General features: G+C 35.8%; 1 protein-coding gene and 1 long non-coding RNA gene across 3 annotated transcripts in view; one reads left to right on the plus strand and one right to left on the minus strand.

Moving 5' to 3' along the window:
• The first annotated feature begins 443 nt into the window (after positions 1–443).
• LOC140322036 (uncharacterized) lies at positions 444–1,594 on the plus strand. The gene is made up of 2 exons (XR_011919110.1): positions 444–612; positions 1,218–1,594. It is a non-coding gene; the product is annotated as an uncharacterized lncRNA (long non-coding RNA).
• Positions 1,595–13,115: 11,521 nt separating this feature from the next.
• Positions 13,116–18,560, minus strand: part of USP32 (ubiquitin specific peptidase 32) — a 123,007-nt gene continuing 117,562 nt past the window's right edge. For both annotated transcript variants that reach the window (XM_072417083.1, XM_072417093.1), the window contains exon 34: positions 13,116–18,537. In XM_072417083.1, the coding sequence (XP_072273184.1) occupies positions 18,364–18,537 (174 nt within the window). In that variant the 3' untranslated portion in view covers positions 13,116–18,363. The remainder of the gene's footprint in view (positions 18,538–18,560) is intronic.

The following is an 18,560-nucleotide window of genomic DNA, read 5'->3' on the forward strand; positions in this document are numbered from 1 at the left end:
ATATTTTAAACAAAGAAAAATACTTAGACATATGTTGTGTGTTTTTTTAAAGTATCTATATTTTACAAAACAATTAGGTAATAGTATACTGAAACAGAAGCAAAAATCTACAAAACTGTAAAGCCCCTTGCTATTTTGCTGTGGATGTGTTTGTATCAGAACAATGGGTGAAATTCCATCCAAATTGTATCATCCTGTTATGAAACAAAACATTATTGCATTTTTTTAAATCTGACGTCTAGCAAAGTCTCCTCCACTTAGACTTGGATCTGTTATCTCTTCTGCTGCTTTTTCATAAATGGTCTCCTCCCAAACTACTGCTTTATGCTAAATTGATTACACGGAGGAAATCCTTTCAGCCTTGTTCACAGCAAGTAGTTGATAAAACATGGTCTGTATAACAATAGGAAGCTGAAGGTTTAAAAGTGCATGTTATCCTAAGGGACATACAAGGGGAACATGTGATAGCAGTCACCTCATTCTTCTCTTTTCTAAATAAATCCCCACGTTCCAGCATCCCACATATCCTCAGTAAGCGCGTGCTTCTTAAATATTTACTGCGAGTGGCCTAATGAAGAATAGGGACTTTTAAAATGCAACCCATTGCAGTAGGTAGGTTATTTAGAGATAAAATATATAGCAAAGATCAGTTCATATCATTTAAAGTACTTTTTGTATTTGTATATTTTATACTTTTTATAACTACTAGATCTGTATTTTTGACTACCCCATTCCAAGATTTACAAAGCGAAAAGTGTTACATAGCACGCCCTGTCTAGTAGGGCAGAATACCTGATTAATCTGCTACAAAACAGGTTTACAGGTTTTGTACATTTTCCAGATTGTGCTTAAAGCATGTCAAAGAAGAAGCATCAGAAAAATTATGTCATCTCTCTGTAACTCTGCTCTTTTTTCCTATCAGTGTATCCCCTGTTGGAACATTAGCAATGCAGCACAACATTATAAATGCAGCACAGCCTAAGGCTGATATTGGTCAATTTTATGTTGAATCGTCTTGGGCTATTTACTTCTAGGACTTAATACCACATGGGTAAGGATAAACATAGTCTATAAATATACCCACTAATAATACATTAGGCATTCTGTAATCAATGCCCCGTTAAACCTCTAATATCTCTAAGTCTATGAAGATCTAATGTCACTTGCAGTGGTATTTCAGTCGCTATTGATAACTGTCCTTTTTATTTGTGTTCCAGGTTTTTCTTATCAAAATACAGCAATTAAACATCGGGAGACTTTCCTGAAAATAAGTCCTCCTCAGCTGGAGCTTCCAGGGAACAAGGTCTTTTAGGACACAAAAATCAAAGAAAGAACAATACTAAAAATAGATCCGCAATTGTTACACATGATGCTAGTAATGTAAATTGTGTCAATATCTAGCTCTATAAATAGTGTTGGACTCTACCGGTTTTATGGCAGAGCTACGCACAACCCTAATTATTCCCATGGATTTTACTAGTCACAATTTGTGATAGATTACACTGTGCTATTGTGATCTGTAAAATGAAATGAATGTAATATGCTGTGATTAAGTAAGCTAGTAATAGCAACAATAAAGAACATTGTATACCAAGACACCTTTAGCTGGTAATTTTTATTTTTGCTTGTGACTATCAAAGAAAGGATCTGGCCTTACAGGGAAATCTGTAACCAATTTATTAAACAAATGCAGGCAAAAGTGCAAAAGAATCAAGTGATTTTCTTTTCATTAATTTTTTATTCACTTGCAGTTTTCCTTTGAACTTGCTAAAAACTTTGTGACAGCTTTGAGTCTGACAAGGCTGCTGACATCACAACCAAGATGGCAGCACCAAGCAGCAGTCTTCTGGCTTTTAAATGTCCACACAAGGGAAAAAATGTAAAAGCATACAAGGAAAAGTATTTTTTTGAGTGGTCTGGTTATAGAATCTGATGGAATAGAGACTATCTTACATGCGGAGATATATTCAGGTATTATAGATATGGTGATTTATATAGAAGGAAGAAAAAGTATTTTTTTACTACCTTTAATCATATTTTTTCAAATCTTGCGTAGATGTGATTCTCTAGACAAAAACCCTGTGCTGGAATAAAAAGTTTCCCCTGACCCTCCGGGGCAAAGCTCCTGACGGGGGCTGGATACTAAGACCATCCAGTCGAAGCTTAGGCAGTCCCAACAGATACTAGGCTGGGAGCTCCCCCGAGGAGAAACTCCCAGTAAGGGAGAGTACCTGACCATAAGGCCAAAGTACCCCCCAGACTTCAGGGCTAGCTCATAAGGGAATAGCAGCCTCCATCAAAAGTGGCACACAACTACCACACCAGTGACAGTGACATAACAAACAAAAAAAACATAAAAAATAAGTGCACAGTGCATAGTGCATAAAACACTGGGCAAAGAGTAAAAAAAATGCCCATCTGTACTAGCCGCAGCTGGTGCAGAATGAAGACAAAGTGCTAAATCAGCATATTTGACGTGCTTGTGTACACTAAATAAACAGTTGGTTCACCACTCCCAAAGTGATTTTAGGGTACCCCTAGTTCGCCACTCCAGGGGGAGTCTTTAGACCTGATTGCCAGACCAAGGGTTCCCCGCTCGACCAGCGGGACAGACTGCCATCTGAGAGCTCTTTATCAGGGCAAGCCCCATGCCTCTCTCCGGTGGATGCTAACCAGAGGAATTAACATAGGGTAGCCCCTTTCAGGGCTACACCATCTAGCTGTCCATCCTAGCAGGCGTACTAGCCCACTGCATTCTTGCCAGGAATACAGTGCCATTCCTCTACTGCACACTGGAAGGATTAGGTTGATCTTAGCCAAAAGGCCGAGATGCTACCTATAATCATAATGAGACATCTGCTCGTCTGGCACATCTAGCTGCTTAGTAAAACTTCCTTTAGGAGGAAAAGCCACAAAAAACTCAGTTATATTGTGCCAACAACCTACAGTAACCTATCAAAAAGACATGTTCTGATAAGAAACTGTGGGTGGTCATAACACTGATAATGCTTTTGTTCCCTTTAGTTTATAAAATTAATTTAAATCAACAATGATCAGGCTGGATGCCAAACCTACAGGCCTTATCTTGTCCAACCCCAACCTTTGAGTCCAGATAGACTTTGTCCCATGATACAAAGTTTTTCTGTGTGTGGTAAGAATGTGCCACATAATATATTCTTTATTACCCTCAGTTCATTAAAAAGGCATTTAAATCTTGCATACATGAAATATTTCACTCCAAATAAAATAAGAAAGAAAAAACAATACGAAGTGTTACAGCCAAACTTTATCTATGTGCATATATGTAATAGGTGTTTGCATTTGCACCTGCATTTGATGTGATCTTCAACATCAAATGCATTCACTGGCAAATCTAACAACCAGAATATTGAGTTGTCAGTCTATGAATCATAACTTAATGGTGGTTTGATCTACATCACAGAAAAAGATAAGAAGAACCAAGTTTGCAGAGAAACAAAGGATATCATCTGTTCTGCATATCTATTGTATGATCTGTTTGCAATGATGTGCACTAAAGGTGGGAAAGCAGCAGAAATTCTGTTTTTGTATTAACCTTTCTACATTTCAGGAACAGTTGGAATAAGGAACTGTAGACCCAAATAACAAGGCTTATTTATACCTTTCTGTATGGGTACATTGCAATGGCTATTGTGCCCCTGCGTGCCAAAAACAGCCTTTGTCCCAGACACACAAATAACACCTGCCTCTCTGCAAGGTCCTTCTCCAGGCTCCATGTAATAATTATACTACACAAGATAGTGCAGGGTAGATGCTGTCCAGACCTTCCGTTGCTGGCATCATCCTCGACCTATTACTGAATTGTCCAAACTCCAGTGCTCATGAAGCAGAAGAGTATGGGAGGCTGTGGAAAGGTCTGGGATCTTTGCACTAGATGTAGGAGCAAGCACTCGTATCCTCCCATTACTATTATACCTATAGTGTCTATATACTTTTTTGCTATTACACTCTGTAGTCTATCCCCCCTTTACCTTTACATCCCCTAATATATACTTCTCTTTACTATTATTACCCCCAGTCTATATCCCCTAGACCCAGCTAGTCTATTGCTCCTTTACTATAACACTTCCTAGACAACCCTTCATTTAGGTACTGTACATGCATGATGAAACACATGAATATCCACAACACAGCTCAGTGGTAGCAGTACCTACCCAGTACCTATAGCAGTACTCAGCAGTACCTATAAAACAGTAGCAAAAAGCCCACACTCTTCCTTATTCTTTATCTCTACCCTCAGCTTAGAATATGCAATATCAAGCAGAAAAGCTGATCATGGAGCCATGTTCTGGCTGGTAAGGATACAAGTTAAGGCACATATAACATCATGGGTCTTGTCTAATAGTGGATGCACAGTCACCTGTACCTCCTTCTCCTTTGCTTGGAATCAGCAGTCCCTCCCTAAGCATCCAAAAGGTTATGCAACATCCAAGCCAAAAAGCTGTTAGGTTTAAGTTGAGGTTAGTATCCTCCCCAGGCCTAGGCCAAGAGGTGTTATACTCCCAACATCTTCAGCCAAGCACAGTGAAAATAGCATATAACTCACTGGCAACCCATGCGGTGGTAAAAAACACACAAACATTTTCTGGATGTGTCATCAGTCTACTGGTGCAGTGGCTCATCATGAAGTACCCTGGCTTCTAGGAGGTGCTTCATTAGACCAGAAGTGTTTCTGGCAACCTTAGGCAGTCATACCCAGCAATGCATTACATGGCAGAAATGCAGCATCAACATTGGCAGATTGCCAACTGCATCATCTGTGACATCCTCAGATGGAACTCAATTATGGCCATGCTGCAAAGACTGCATCTACATAGGCATCTTATCAAATAGTACTTGTGGTGTTATACAAGGACAGACCCTGAGAATTTGGGGTCTTTTTATTATAAAAAGGTGACCAAAATCGGTCACTGGTGTACAATTAAAGGCTTCTGCATGACAGTATTACAAGTACCAAATACCAACTATGCGATGCACAAGACTGGTGAATTAAAAAAAAACATCCTTTATTCTCACTCATGTTTGGTTTTAGGGCAGGGAAAACTTCCCCTCTTTCACCAGGTCTCCAGCTGAGAAATAGCAGGGGTACAGGGAGCTGGAATGATGTGTATGAGGCGACCCAACATCATATTAGCCTAGGGCACCATTTTGCCTAAAACTGTTGTTGGCTTCTCGGACCATACTAAATTCTCCTTCATTTGTGTCTCACATGCTGCCCCTTTCCAGACACTGAAGCCCACAGTGGGAGGGTTACAGCAACACAGGCATTACTGTCAATCTAAACAACGTGGGCAGGACTGGGAATGGACAGATGTTGATTTACAATAAGCTTGAGAAACAGCAATGTTGATGGCCATACAACAATTTTTTATTCTATTGTAGTGCAAATAGATATAAAAACATTACGTGCATTAGGTGGCCTTCACAGGCAGGCTCCACAGATATCTGTAGGACTGTTTTTCTGTATATCTGATAGAATAGAGACTTTCTTACATGCGGAGATATATGCAGGTATTATAGATATGATGATTTTTATAGAAGGAAGAAAAAGTATTTTTTTACTACCTTTAATCATAATTTTTTCAAATCTTGCGTAGATGTGACTGTATATCTGTTTTTTTAGAGAGAGTATGGGAAAACAGTAAATATGGATGCATCTATGTTTATTTTAAAGGGGGGCATAGTTCTACTTTAATGACACAAGAGCTACACTAATTTGTGTCTTTTATATCTGCCTATTAATATTATTATTATTATTATTAAACAGGATTTATATAGCGCCAACATATTACGCAGCGCATGCCTAAAGTTCATCTTTAACAATATAGGATAAATAGCCATATTAAGCCAACAGGAAAGTTATCCATAATGTAAAGTGAGGCAATCATGAATTGTTGACATAAACCTAAATTTATTGTACTTTTTGTTTATAGTCTTGCAATCATTTAAACTATTATTATTGCATGTTTAGAATTCAAATGTTCAACAGACCTAGTGTTATCAACATAAGTAGATTGAGGTGTTAAAATTATGTATGGAATTCACATAAACACTCCCATTTTTATGACATTTCTGGATATTGTCAGAGGGTTCACTGTCCAAATTTTGTTTGGAGCATACAGATCATAGAAATAAATACTGCAGATATGTTCATTTTAATAGGTAAAACTTGTCTACTGAACTGTATTACTATCTAGCCTCACTTTCCTTGAACAGGGCATTTTTTTTCATGATCTGATGTAAGTGTGTAAAATGTTGATGTTCCATGGATTATCAGTATGTGAAACACCTTGGCTACAACTAGGTCAGCAATTTTCTATTTACAAAAAGACTGCTATTAAGATATGCTTTAAGTAAAGAATAGAAGATGTGCTTTGGTCAATATAGGTTAATATGTGAGCTGTTAGATATATTCTTCTCAGGTCAATGATGATAGAGAAACCTTGGTCACTGGTCTTGAATACGATTTCTATATAGACCACCTACATTTGTAAAATGGCCTTATTGGTCAGTGCCATTAGTTGCCCTTGATCTCCCTAGGGCTTGTGTGGTAGTTCTAATACAGGCTGCTTTCCACTGTATTCAGTTTGTGTTTCAAATGCTTTTTATTTCTATCACAAGTATTTTACCTTATGTCTGCGTTTGATCCCCCTCTTAGGTTAACCAAGATGCTTTTTTATTTCTATTGAGCATTCTGACCCAATCAAAAGTTGACATGAAAGGGATTTCAACTGGCTACCTCTATAGCAAATTATCTGTATGATATCATTTATATCCAATAGATTTTAGATCTTATTGTTAACCAGGTTTTATTTGGAACTGTAATGGCTTTGGTAGTTTATGAGTCACTGACTTGTAAAAAGTAGGCAAATTAGACATTTTGGCATTACTTTTTGTACACTTGTTGGTTGGGACACTGATGCCAGTAACAGCTAGGCAATAGAGTTTTCAAAATGAAATTAGTAATGATGCCCTGTATAGTTTAACATGATAGAGTGGTATTTAAGAGAAATGCAATACTAGCATTGTAATATTTATTAGAAATATTTATTATCCTTTATAATATTGAAATGCCAGGGGGTGCTCCGGTATGTTATAGTGTTCCCAAACATTATGTTAGAATGCCATCAGTAACAACTATACCTGTGTATCCTGTCAGTGCCACGACCCCAGAATTCAAGTTCAGCTGGCAGAGAGGAGGGAGAGCCTGTGACTGGGCCTTCATCTAATAGCGCAGGTCTTTTTTAATCCAAACTCTTGCACTATTACAACACAGGACAACCCGGACAGGACAGTGGCCACAAAGCTCATCAAATTGTAATTGTAAGAAAGTATGATGTGGAAGAAAAGCTATTTACTATTAATTTTCTTACTATGTTTTTTACATACTGTGTCTGCTTTATTAACCTCCTGGGCGTTTCACTGATGTCTAGATTTCTGTACCAAAAGCGGTACACTGTTTTTCATAAAAAAAAATTTTTAAATTGTAGACCTGTAACTTAAAGAAATATGTCCGAACAAGGGTCTAGTAGATATCATGAATATAAAAAAAGTTTGAAACACAATCATGTAAAAAAAAGGAATTAATAGGAATCCTATTAGTGGCATTCTTCAGCATAAAATGGTTCCTGTAGGCCCTGAAGTCCTATTTCATTTTTGCATTTCTGATATCACCCTAATAAATTGGAGGTTTGAACCAATTAATTTATTCTGAATAATTTGTATGTGTAATTCAAATAATACTTTTTATAACCTAATATGAACACATTGCCATCCCAATTAGACTGCATTTTGATTTTGCTGTGGTTCTTCAAAGTCTCTAAATCTTTAATTATTACAACTTATTATACCTTATTCCAAAGTATATAGAACAAGAACAACGGTGCTAAATTATTCAACAAAGGCTTACAGGTCACACCTCTAAAGGACTTATTGTTAACAATAAGCCATCATCAAAACAGGATTAAATGTTAAAACCTTTCTATAGATTACATATTATATGTATATGTAAATAATGAAATTCCCCAGATAATTACATTATCATAGGATGTAGTGCTTCCCCCATTTCTCAGTCCATAGTGAAATATTCATGCTGCTTACCTTTAGTGACATATCTTAGGTGCACAATGTATTTAAATCAAATTTTATTTTGTAGTTTTTGGGAAGCAGTTCCAGTCCATGCCATGTAAATAAAAAAACTTTAATGTACTTTTATCAAATACCATTTATTTTATATATATATTAATACTACTAGCAATAACATATTTCATATATAACTCAAGTAAGACTGCACTGTAAGGAGTTCATTTAGAAATCTCACTAAAGCTACGTACACACTTACAATTATTATCGTTGGTAAACGAACGACGAACGATCCTGCACAATATCTGCGAACGATCGTATAGCACCGATCCTGTACATACAGATAACGACACGATCATTCGCAGATATTGTACACACGATAGATGCGATCGTTTGAACGATACAGGAAGTGACGTGCACCACAGGAAGTGAGCGAACGTTATTTCCAACGACTATCCTCGTTCGTCGGCGTCGTTGGTTACTTTTTTTACGAACGATTTTTGCCCAATCGATCGTTCGCCGTTCGTTCGTCGTTCATTTCCAACGATAAAAATTGGAAGTGTGTATGCAGCTTTAGTACCCACTTTTTTTTGCTGTGTTGGTAGAGTTTTTTCTATTTATAAATTCTTTGTTTTTAAAACTGTATTGGCATTTATATAAGATTCACAATATCATAAACATGTCAGACAAAATATAAGACACGTACCATAACAATATTGTCAAACTAAACAATCTTGCCAAACACATTTTAGTTTTTCTCACAGAATAAGAGAAAAAAAGGGAGGTTGAGGGTTGGGCTAACATATGGAATGGGGGAAAAGGGGATGTGGTGATTAGGTGGGGGAAGGTATGGGAAAAGTGGTAACAGTTTAACGGATTAAAAAAAAAAATTGCATACGAAGCAAAGGGGACAGTAAGTATATGGCTGGATTTCCTGGACACCTATCAGAGTAGTAGCATTTCTAGAGAGGTTGGAGGAAGACAGGATCTGTAATCTGAGGAATGTTTAAAATCAAACCAGTAGATCCAGGTCCTCATGAATTATGGTGAAGTGCCTTCCAGGGATTCAGTTAGCTCTTCCATCAACACGAGGAATATTTTGCATAAACCAATGTGAAATAGTTGGAGGAGCTGGGTTTTTCCACAGTGTGGGATGCAGGCCTTAGCTGCAGAATTAAAGTGATTTTAATATTGTTTAGATGATAGCGAGTTGATGTGTAACAGGAATGTTGTTCATTAAAGTAGGTACAATATAAAACTGATTTAGTTAATATATCATTACCTCTTCCAGATGATTATTTTCTATTAAATGCTGATGTCATTCAGAACACTTGGTAGTAGCTCTTAGACCAAATAACAAAAAGTCTCAGGTAAAACCCATCTATTTTCCCAAGTCTTCATTTAGTGTAGAATGAGGTGATCCAAGTCTGTCACATCTCTAGACTTGTAGAGGCTCTTTTGTGGCTTTGGAGTGCACTTGTATTACCGATGACCTAATAACCTCAAGCTTATGTTGTAAAAAAAAGATGGGCTGAAATTTCAATGTGAGAGACTAATAAAGTCATACAGAAAATGATTACATCAAGTTCTTGAAGGTGGTTCTATTGATTTGATGGGGTGTAATTTTCACAAATGGTGTTTACATTTTGGAATATTTTTCCCTAAAATAAATAACATGGTGAAGACTGATGTGTGTGTTTAGATTAGATTTAAATAATTTTAGAACCTGCTAGGGTTTAGATTTTTTATATTATGTCCTACTACATAAAATGGTAAAATTGAGTGTACTTTATTAATCCCATGACTGTAATGCTGCAACACTATAACACCAAAATATCATGATATGTGCATCATGTCCTCACCGCAGCTTTATGCAGAGGGATTCCTGTAGGATAATTCAAGTCCAACACATAGGGAACGATTTATTAAAGCTTTTTAAGACTGGAGAAAAAAAAAGATTATCATAAGTGTGATCCAGAAAACCTTAAAATTGGGTCTGCCGCAGGAGTGAAACATTTGCTAACTTATAGTAAGTAGGTCTTTTTGTAGAAATTCAATTAAGGTTTGCTGGATCCCCCAGGTTCTCCCATGACACCGTATCTTTTCTAATGTTGGAGAGCTTTAATAGATCGGGCCCAATAGCTCACATTTTAAAAATGGGTTGTAGAGTGTAAGATGTGAAGCTGACCCAACAGTGCAGTACATGGCACATAGTGAATCACGGTATTTGTTTACCATTATACATGGGGCTCTACAACAAATAAACAAAACTCCCATAAATACATCCAAAACACAAATTATTTAAATATGGGGAAAGTAATATTGTGTTTTTTTTAAACAAAATGGTCCTATGCAGCTTAAAAGTTTAAATACACTGTCGCAGAAAATTTTGCAAGCAACAAAATTATCGATAATCCAAGCTAGGCAACAAAATGAAAAACTGTACACATTTCTCATAAAAACCGAGGCAGGTAACCGAAAAATAAAAAAAAAATGAGGCAATGCTTGGAGGTACCTGTCTCTTCTTGTGAACCTGGCAATAGTTTATGAGAATCTAAAGGTTTCCTAGTTATGTCTACTGGTGTCCTCACTACAAGATTGTATCTTAAGCAACCATGTAAAATCCAACTAGGGGAAAGTGCCTTAACCTGCCCCAGTTGGTTGTTATAACAATCCACTGGCACAAAGCCATTACATTTGGTATAATTATTCTTAAAGTATATCTGGCATGAAATATATTCATAAAAAAGTTTGGCTAGGTGTGATTTTAGAGTCAAATTCACAGACTCAGATCAGCCTTGTTGCAAATGAAAGTCTAGGTAAGATACCACTACTTTTATTTTAGAAGTAGAAGGATAATAGCAGCCTACACATTCCCTATGACAGGTTTTCTTTTAACACATGACTTTTGTAACTGCTACAAAAATTTGTTATAACAATTTTTACCTGGGTTTGATACTTATCCTGAAGCATAAATAAATCCAGATTACAAATACAATTCTACCCCACAGGGCAATGAAACCTATAGTGGTATTAATCACTTAGATTATCATTAATTTGTGTTGTGATAAGATCATCCTTCAAATATTAAATCAAAAACTTCCTTTCTGATAGAGGAGAACAACAAAATATTTTGCATCTTTTTCATTTAAATATATTGTAGCATCCAAAAAAACAAAAAAATGTCTTGCCCTCTGATTATGCTTTGTGTTTATTGACACAGAGAACATTTGTAGTCATAATATATTAATGTAGTTTTCACTTACCTTTGTTTAAGGTTCAGTGTGTGAATTTTATGATGTGCACTTTAGGATGAACGCCACCAAAGCATCATAGGAACCAACAATCGGGACAAGTTCAAAGTGTTACAGAAACAAACTTCAAGAGCTGGAGCACAAAAAGCCATGGTAGACTATCATGGTGATCCTCTGGCTTCCATACATCTAAGTTAATGACTTGCATTTTATTTTTATCCCAATGCTGGCAAATACACAGTGATATAAAGTAAGAGAAAAAATGCATTAGGAACATGAAATCAGCAAAAGCAACCTTCAGTTTTCCCAAGGGAAAGGTTTAATATAAAGGTATGGCCTATTTGAATCTGTATGGTGTATTAAGGTGAATTTACACATACAGGGTGGCCTAATAAAAGTGACTGGGATGACTGCTAGCAGCCTTTTTTTCAAGCAAATGATGCAATGCAGTTAGGGTATCATTGGGTAGGGGGCCAAACTCTCTGACAAAACTGGTAATTGCAGAATAATAACCCATGTATGAAGTATTTAGGAGGAATGTTGAGAGTTATTAGCCATTACACCTCTTATCACCTAATGTATTCAAGAATAAAAGCTTTGAGCAGGTCAGAAGGTGATCAGCTACAGGTTATGTATGTGAATGTATTCAGAATATTCCTAGAAGCAAACGGATGCCATCAACACATAACAACCTAAAGATTTAATACTGAATACACAAGAGGCAAATGCAACTTTGTAGAGGTCAGGTGAAAAAGGTGCATATTACTGATTTAGGATGACCAGTAAAATATATATTCTTATGTTAAACTATCTCTGTGACATAATTAGGTCTCCTCTGCCCCCTTGTGGTGCTGAACATTAAGCTACTTTTTTATGTGTGTGCATTATACACAATATGCACAGAGATTAAAAAATCAACAGAACTCAAAAACTTCAGTCTCCAGAAAATAACCTTTGCATCCACAGCTTTTAATTTGTTGGAATAATAGTTACAGATAAACAGGGTTCACTCCATGTACAGTTACCAATACTTTTCTTTATACATTTCATATTTCAATAACATCAATACTATATTATTTACAGAGAGCGTATGTACATAAAAATCTTTCTAAAGTCAGTGCATTGTCAATAATTTTATACAAGAATTTACAAAGTGAACATAGTTAACAATTAATTTAATAAATGTCCTGCTAATCTGAGCTTGTATAATTTAAAAAAATAATTACAACCAAATATAAAAAAAAAAAAAAAAAAAAAAATTTAAAAATAAATAATATGATTAAGTCCTTATTTTAAGAAGAACCGCCTGAATTCCCCCTTCATGGTTTGTTCATTACTAAGTGATATACTGTCATTCTTTTCACATTTTGACATTTTTGTATTGAGTTTATATGATGGCAAATGCTGGCAACTGATAAAGTAGTTGACAGACAAGTAGGTTGCGCTTGACAAAAATAGCAAAAGCAGACATCATTAGACTGACATCATTAACCCCTAAAACTTTATTCAAAAAAGTTCCTGGAAAAGGTATTGACTGACTCCTGCCCAAAGAACTCCGTGTTTTACAAACAAATGAATGTAGTTTTTGCACAAAATGAAGTAATAAGTATCATTGGATTTACTAACAAAAGCTGAAAACGGATTTTGAAAATTAAGGAAGCACTTCAAGGCAAAAACAGAGTTATCCCAAGCAGCCATTTAGAGGGCGATTCTTCAACCAATCCAGCACTTGATTTAAGATGAAAATAAACAGTTTACACTCTATACCAGAAGCTATTATTTTTTTTCCAAGACTTTTTAGTTTTTCTAGAAGAAGAGGGGAGGAAGGAGAGAACCTCATGCGTATTATAACTGGTTGGAGAAATAGCTGGGTCCCAGGGCAAACAAGGATAATTGCATATCTTTTCACCCGTCCATGGCCTATCTTACTGTTGTAATGCCCAAATCATTGTTCATTGTTTGATTGGTTGCCACTGCTACTGTTATTGTTAAATTACTAATATATTGGGCTCCAGTTTTAGTACTAGCAACAAATTATAAATGATCGATTATTTTACTCATTAAAGACAAAAAAACAGCACGCAAGCTCACTGGATTGCCTTGGGGACAACTATTCACCTTGTTTTTAGTCAAATCTCATCATGGGTCTACGCAGCAGCATAAAGTGTTGTGTTTGTGTGGGGATCAGAAATTTTAGTAGAAGGTCTCTGATCACACAATGTTTGAAAGTCTACATTCCTTCTTTCATATTGTAGACAAGAAACACTAGCAGGGGGGAAAGGGGCAAACTAAAACAAAATTGTGCAAAGTACACATAGCAAATAATTATTAACCTGGGCATAGCTGAATCAAAGTGGAAAAATTGAGTTTTTACATGCTATATTATATTATATGCACATAGCAATGTAGAGATATAAATAAGTAAACTATGAAATAAATAAATGACTACATTCCTAAGGAACAAAATGAATGTAACTAACACTGTGTGTTTTTGCTCACCACAAAACACTTGCTGTTTATCTCTCTGGTTTCTCAGTTTCTTGGTATGGTACAGTTCTGCAACACTGCTACAGATACAACCTATAACTGATTATACATTATGGGGCAGGAGCATCACTTTATGCTACTACATGGAGGAATTATTAATAGACAATCATTTTTCCTGAAAGCTCCATTAAGAAGTTGATACATGTACAGTAAAACACAAAATTATCTGTGATTAAAGAGACCTCCATGGCACAATGACTCCAGTTCAGCATGGACAATAAAAATCAGCTGTCAATGAAGTCTCTTAAACTTGCTCGTATGAAGACATGTCTGAAAAAGCACGAATAGGGAAAGAACTAACATACAAAAGCCAGTAATATTTTGATCAAGGAGTCTTATGTACAGCTAAAACATGCTAATAAAAAACCCTTTACAACATCAGTTTGGATCCTACCCAGGCAACTGCAAAATAAAGATGTAATGGAAGAAAGGAAAGGGGCTGTCTGACATTTTTAATCTATAGGAAAATACTTTTGTTTTTACTAGGCTTGGAAGTTTCTGTACTTGATGAAAACAAATTCTAAAACGCTACAAAAGAAAATACACTGAGCACAGTCAGGCTGGTCGTCTCTTATCACATACGAGGCACCCTTGCACTACTCCTTGAAATAGTATAAGCTTCGGTTCAGTAAAATTTCTGAAATCCATAAAAGGGCATCCTGCAAAAACAGAACCTAGAAGAGACCCCCCTGACAGCCACCAGCTGTCCAGATAGGTTTCACTTTATAACCATTTTAAAAATACTAGGTAGCCTATTACTCAGCAAACAAGAACTGGTTTAATAAGTTAAATATTTACCAAAGATGTCTGAAATGCACACACCGGGGTTTAGATATTTTAGTGTTCTCTCCAGTCTTTTTCAGCCTGGTTCAGTAATTCCCCCGCTGTTTTTGGGTGGTTACTGAAAAGTTGTGTCACAATACAGGGGCCGCAACGCACCTACGGCTTCTTCCCACCCAGACTAAAGAAAAATTCTGGGGAGAATACTGTATTTTTTCAAAAAATATTTTCTAGACATTTAGAATGCTCACATCCTAAAAAGATACAGAAGCAGAAAAATATGAAATAGACTAATTGTATTTAATCTATATTGTGCTTATCTGTGACTTTTCACAAAAAAAGACATTGTAGACATTTGCTAAGCATGCTTTATCAGATGTCTACAATGCTGACGACAACCCAAAAAAAAAAAAAAAAAAAAAAAAGGTACCACAGTGCACACACCTGACACAACAGTGTTGTGGTACATTTGGTCTTGTGTTTGTTTTTTTTGTTTTTTTTTAATGCATAGCTATGCACCTCAAATCATGTATACATGTTAACAAATGAAGTCCTCATTATAATGCACCATCAGGAACATTCAAGATGTTAATTGGGTCAAATGATCTAACAATTTGATATGAATATAAATGCAAAAATGTGCCTAGACTATGGAAAGTTTTTATACATTCTAAAACATTAAAAAAGAAAGAGATTTTTAAAGAAACCAGTCCTGACCTCCCCAGCTGCTTGCACTGTGAAGTGAATCATCCTCGAAGTCCTCAAAGACCCCAACTCAAAAAGTTGGTTTCCTAGAAACACTTGCTCTGTTAGTGCTGGGTTGTCATGATTCTGCTCTCCAGAGATTTCAGCACCTCCACTGTAAAATTTTAAGATGAGTTTCTTCACTGCACTAACAGCTACAGAGGTGAATGGGGGCTTGTTGAATGCTTTCACTGCTTGTTTAGAATTTATAAATCAGTTTGTGTGCATAGACAGGGTAAAAGTTCACTTTAAATCAGGATTGAACAGACTACCCAATGTTAGTATTTTTTACCACTGTAATTTTACAGTGCTCCAGAAAAATAACAGCTGTGTTTGCTTCATATTGTTTGCTTATTCGCTATACTTTGCTGCCACACTTGTAGGATATTATCAAAAAAACTATGATTGGGGGGGGGGGGGGGAGTTGGATTATAAAGTAGTCTAAGCATAGCAAAGTTCACTAATGTAAGATAAAAAAAATCCCTTCATATAAAATGAGAACTTATTTAACAACATGCATCTTTTTATTCCTCATTTGCAGAGCACATGAACAGCTATTCCTGAGAAAGTAAAACTGGCCACCTTCATCTTCTTACATTGTAAATATTAGGGATTTTTTTGTACAGACTAGCACCAGAAAGAACAAATTTAGTGTGCACTTTGTGCATGATGGCCACGTAAACTAAAAGGATAGGTTGCCGAAAAAACGTTGTGTGTTGTAATAATAAATATTTAAAAAAAAATAATAAAAGTCAGGACTTAAAGGATCCCACATTTGACAATTACACTGGCACAAGGATCACTGACATACTAAAAAATGTAATGAAGAAGGAAAGCATGACTTTTCCCTTCTGTGGCTTGCATGATTAAAAAACAGCTGCATATATTAAAGATTGCAGTTTCAATTGCGTTTCATTTGCAGTGCTTTTTGTTGGCCACAGATTGAACAAATCTCTACTGTAAATAGTTTTTCAACACTGGAATTCTCCAGGATATTCATGTTAAATAAATACAAGCTGAATGGCACGGTACAATGGCAGAAAGGTTCCCCACTGAAAAGCCCTACAAGTGGAATTAGAAGAGTTTCATTCAAGGTATTGAGCCTGAATTTGAAAAAATAGAATCAAGATGCAAAGAAAGTTTGTTTTGCAAAGATTAGATTAGGTTCATGGCACCTACAAAAAAATAGATCTGATTTTACATATTTTTTCACTGAACACTAACATGGTACAGGTATGAGTCTGTCTTTGGCTAAGAAACTAACTTATGCAGATGAGCAAATGGCACCTTTTTTATTATTTAATCAGGATTTCCAGTTAAGCCTAGTGTTTGCTTGTGATTTCCTATAACAGAAGGGATACAATCAGCCATTTTTATTTTCCAAGTCTACTTGGTGCTGGAGTTATTTTCTCCTGCACTTGCTTGTAATTTTTTACAGTCACACAACCATAAAGCACAATAGTGGTCTTAGTTTACATGGTACTGTAAATAGAAAAGGATCCTCCTAGAGAGGGAGGAACCTCTGTGTTATTAAATGATGCAGATATAGGATTTCAATTCGAATAGGAAAAATTCTTTAACCAATTAATCTGTCAAATATTTCAATATTGATTATAACTATTTTTTAACAAAAGATAAACAATGTTTCATACAAAGGTGTAAAAAAGCTCTAATAAATTATTAAATAGGTAATTATTTGTGCTTAGGTAGAGAAACATACAAATAAAGCAAATGCTAAACGTGAAAGGCCATGTATGTCAGTTTGTTGTCCTTGTGTTCAGCGACATTTTCTAACTTTTCTAGATGAAGAATGGCCTAACCTCCACCAAATTCAATGTAATGATTTTATGTGAAAAAATTCTCAACTTGTATGTTGAAGTTAGTGAAAAATGAAAATATTTCAATGTTTTTAAAGTGCAATGCTAAATTTGAGCAGAGCATATGCACTACTTACAGTGCATCTGCTAGCTCTGCAAAATATTCCAGACAAAAAAAAAGCAAAGACCACAAAATCCCTGAAATACCAAAGACTTCCTTCAAATGTACACACTTCCCAAGGGAAAGAGTAAAACACATTTTGCTAGCATGCCATGGTATTTCCCAGTTAGAGAGCACATAAAATGCATTTAGAGCAAACGTGTTTTGAGAGATACAAGTAGACTGCCATCTAAAAATGCCATTTGGCCAAAGTGTCATTATAACTCTCTTGCTTCAATACTTTGAGTCAACAACTTGGAACATTCATGACCGACATATATTCCTAATCTACATAAAGTATTTTGTGCAAGTGACTCAATACATTGAAGACAAAGGAACAGCAAAATATACAACATTACGTATTAATGGAATGGCAGCCTCTGCATTTTTGTTTACTTTATCATCAGTGTAAAGAGTATGTATGTACTGTTTACCCACAGCAAATCAGAAATCAGCTTCCATTGATTTGGCAGCACAAAGGAGCTGGATGTTGACTTCTGATGAGTTATTGAGTGGTATTGCACATTATCGCGCTGTTATATGATTTCTGAATAGTTTAATATATAAATGCCAACACTGTACAATACTCCTTCGTATTATATATTTCCAAATTCTACTAAAATATCCTTGTTGCTCTAAGTAGTATAATGATAACAACATTGTCCCTCTACACTCTTCTCAAGGAAATTAAAACAGGAAAAAAAAAAAAAACTTAAAATCAACATAAAACCACCTTTTGAAGAAAATAGAATATTTAAAACAACGATGTTATGTTACCCTATTGTCTATTTCTGTTGAATGGCCCTACATGCATTGGTGACCTCAACACTAACATGTTTAAATTGATTCATGACTTCTTAAAAATGATTCACCATCACTCCTTTGCATCCTCTATTTTCCATCCAATGTTTATGTCAAATGTACTGGAAGCACAGCCATGTTATTGAAGCACACAATATTTTTTATAGTCTGATTCAAAGTCTTCATCCATGCTGCTTGTGTCTGCCATCTTTTTTCCATCAATCTTTGGCAGGAATTGTGCATAGTCCACCCCTTGCTGCTCATAGAAAAGGATGTAGGCAGAGTCTGTATCAATTTCGTCAGGATGTAGCTCCTGTTTAAAAGAAATATTCATAG

The sequence above is a fragment of the Pyxicephalus adspersus genome, chromosome 1 (genome assembly GCF_032062135.1).
Source record: "Pyxicephalus adspersus chromosome 1, UCB_Pads_2.0, whole genome shotgun sequence".
Lineage (NCBI taxonomy): Eukaryota > Metazoa > Chordata > Amphibia > Anura > Pyxicephalidae > Pyxicephalus > Pyxicephalus adspersus.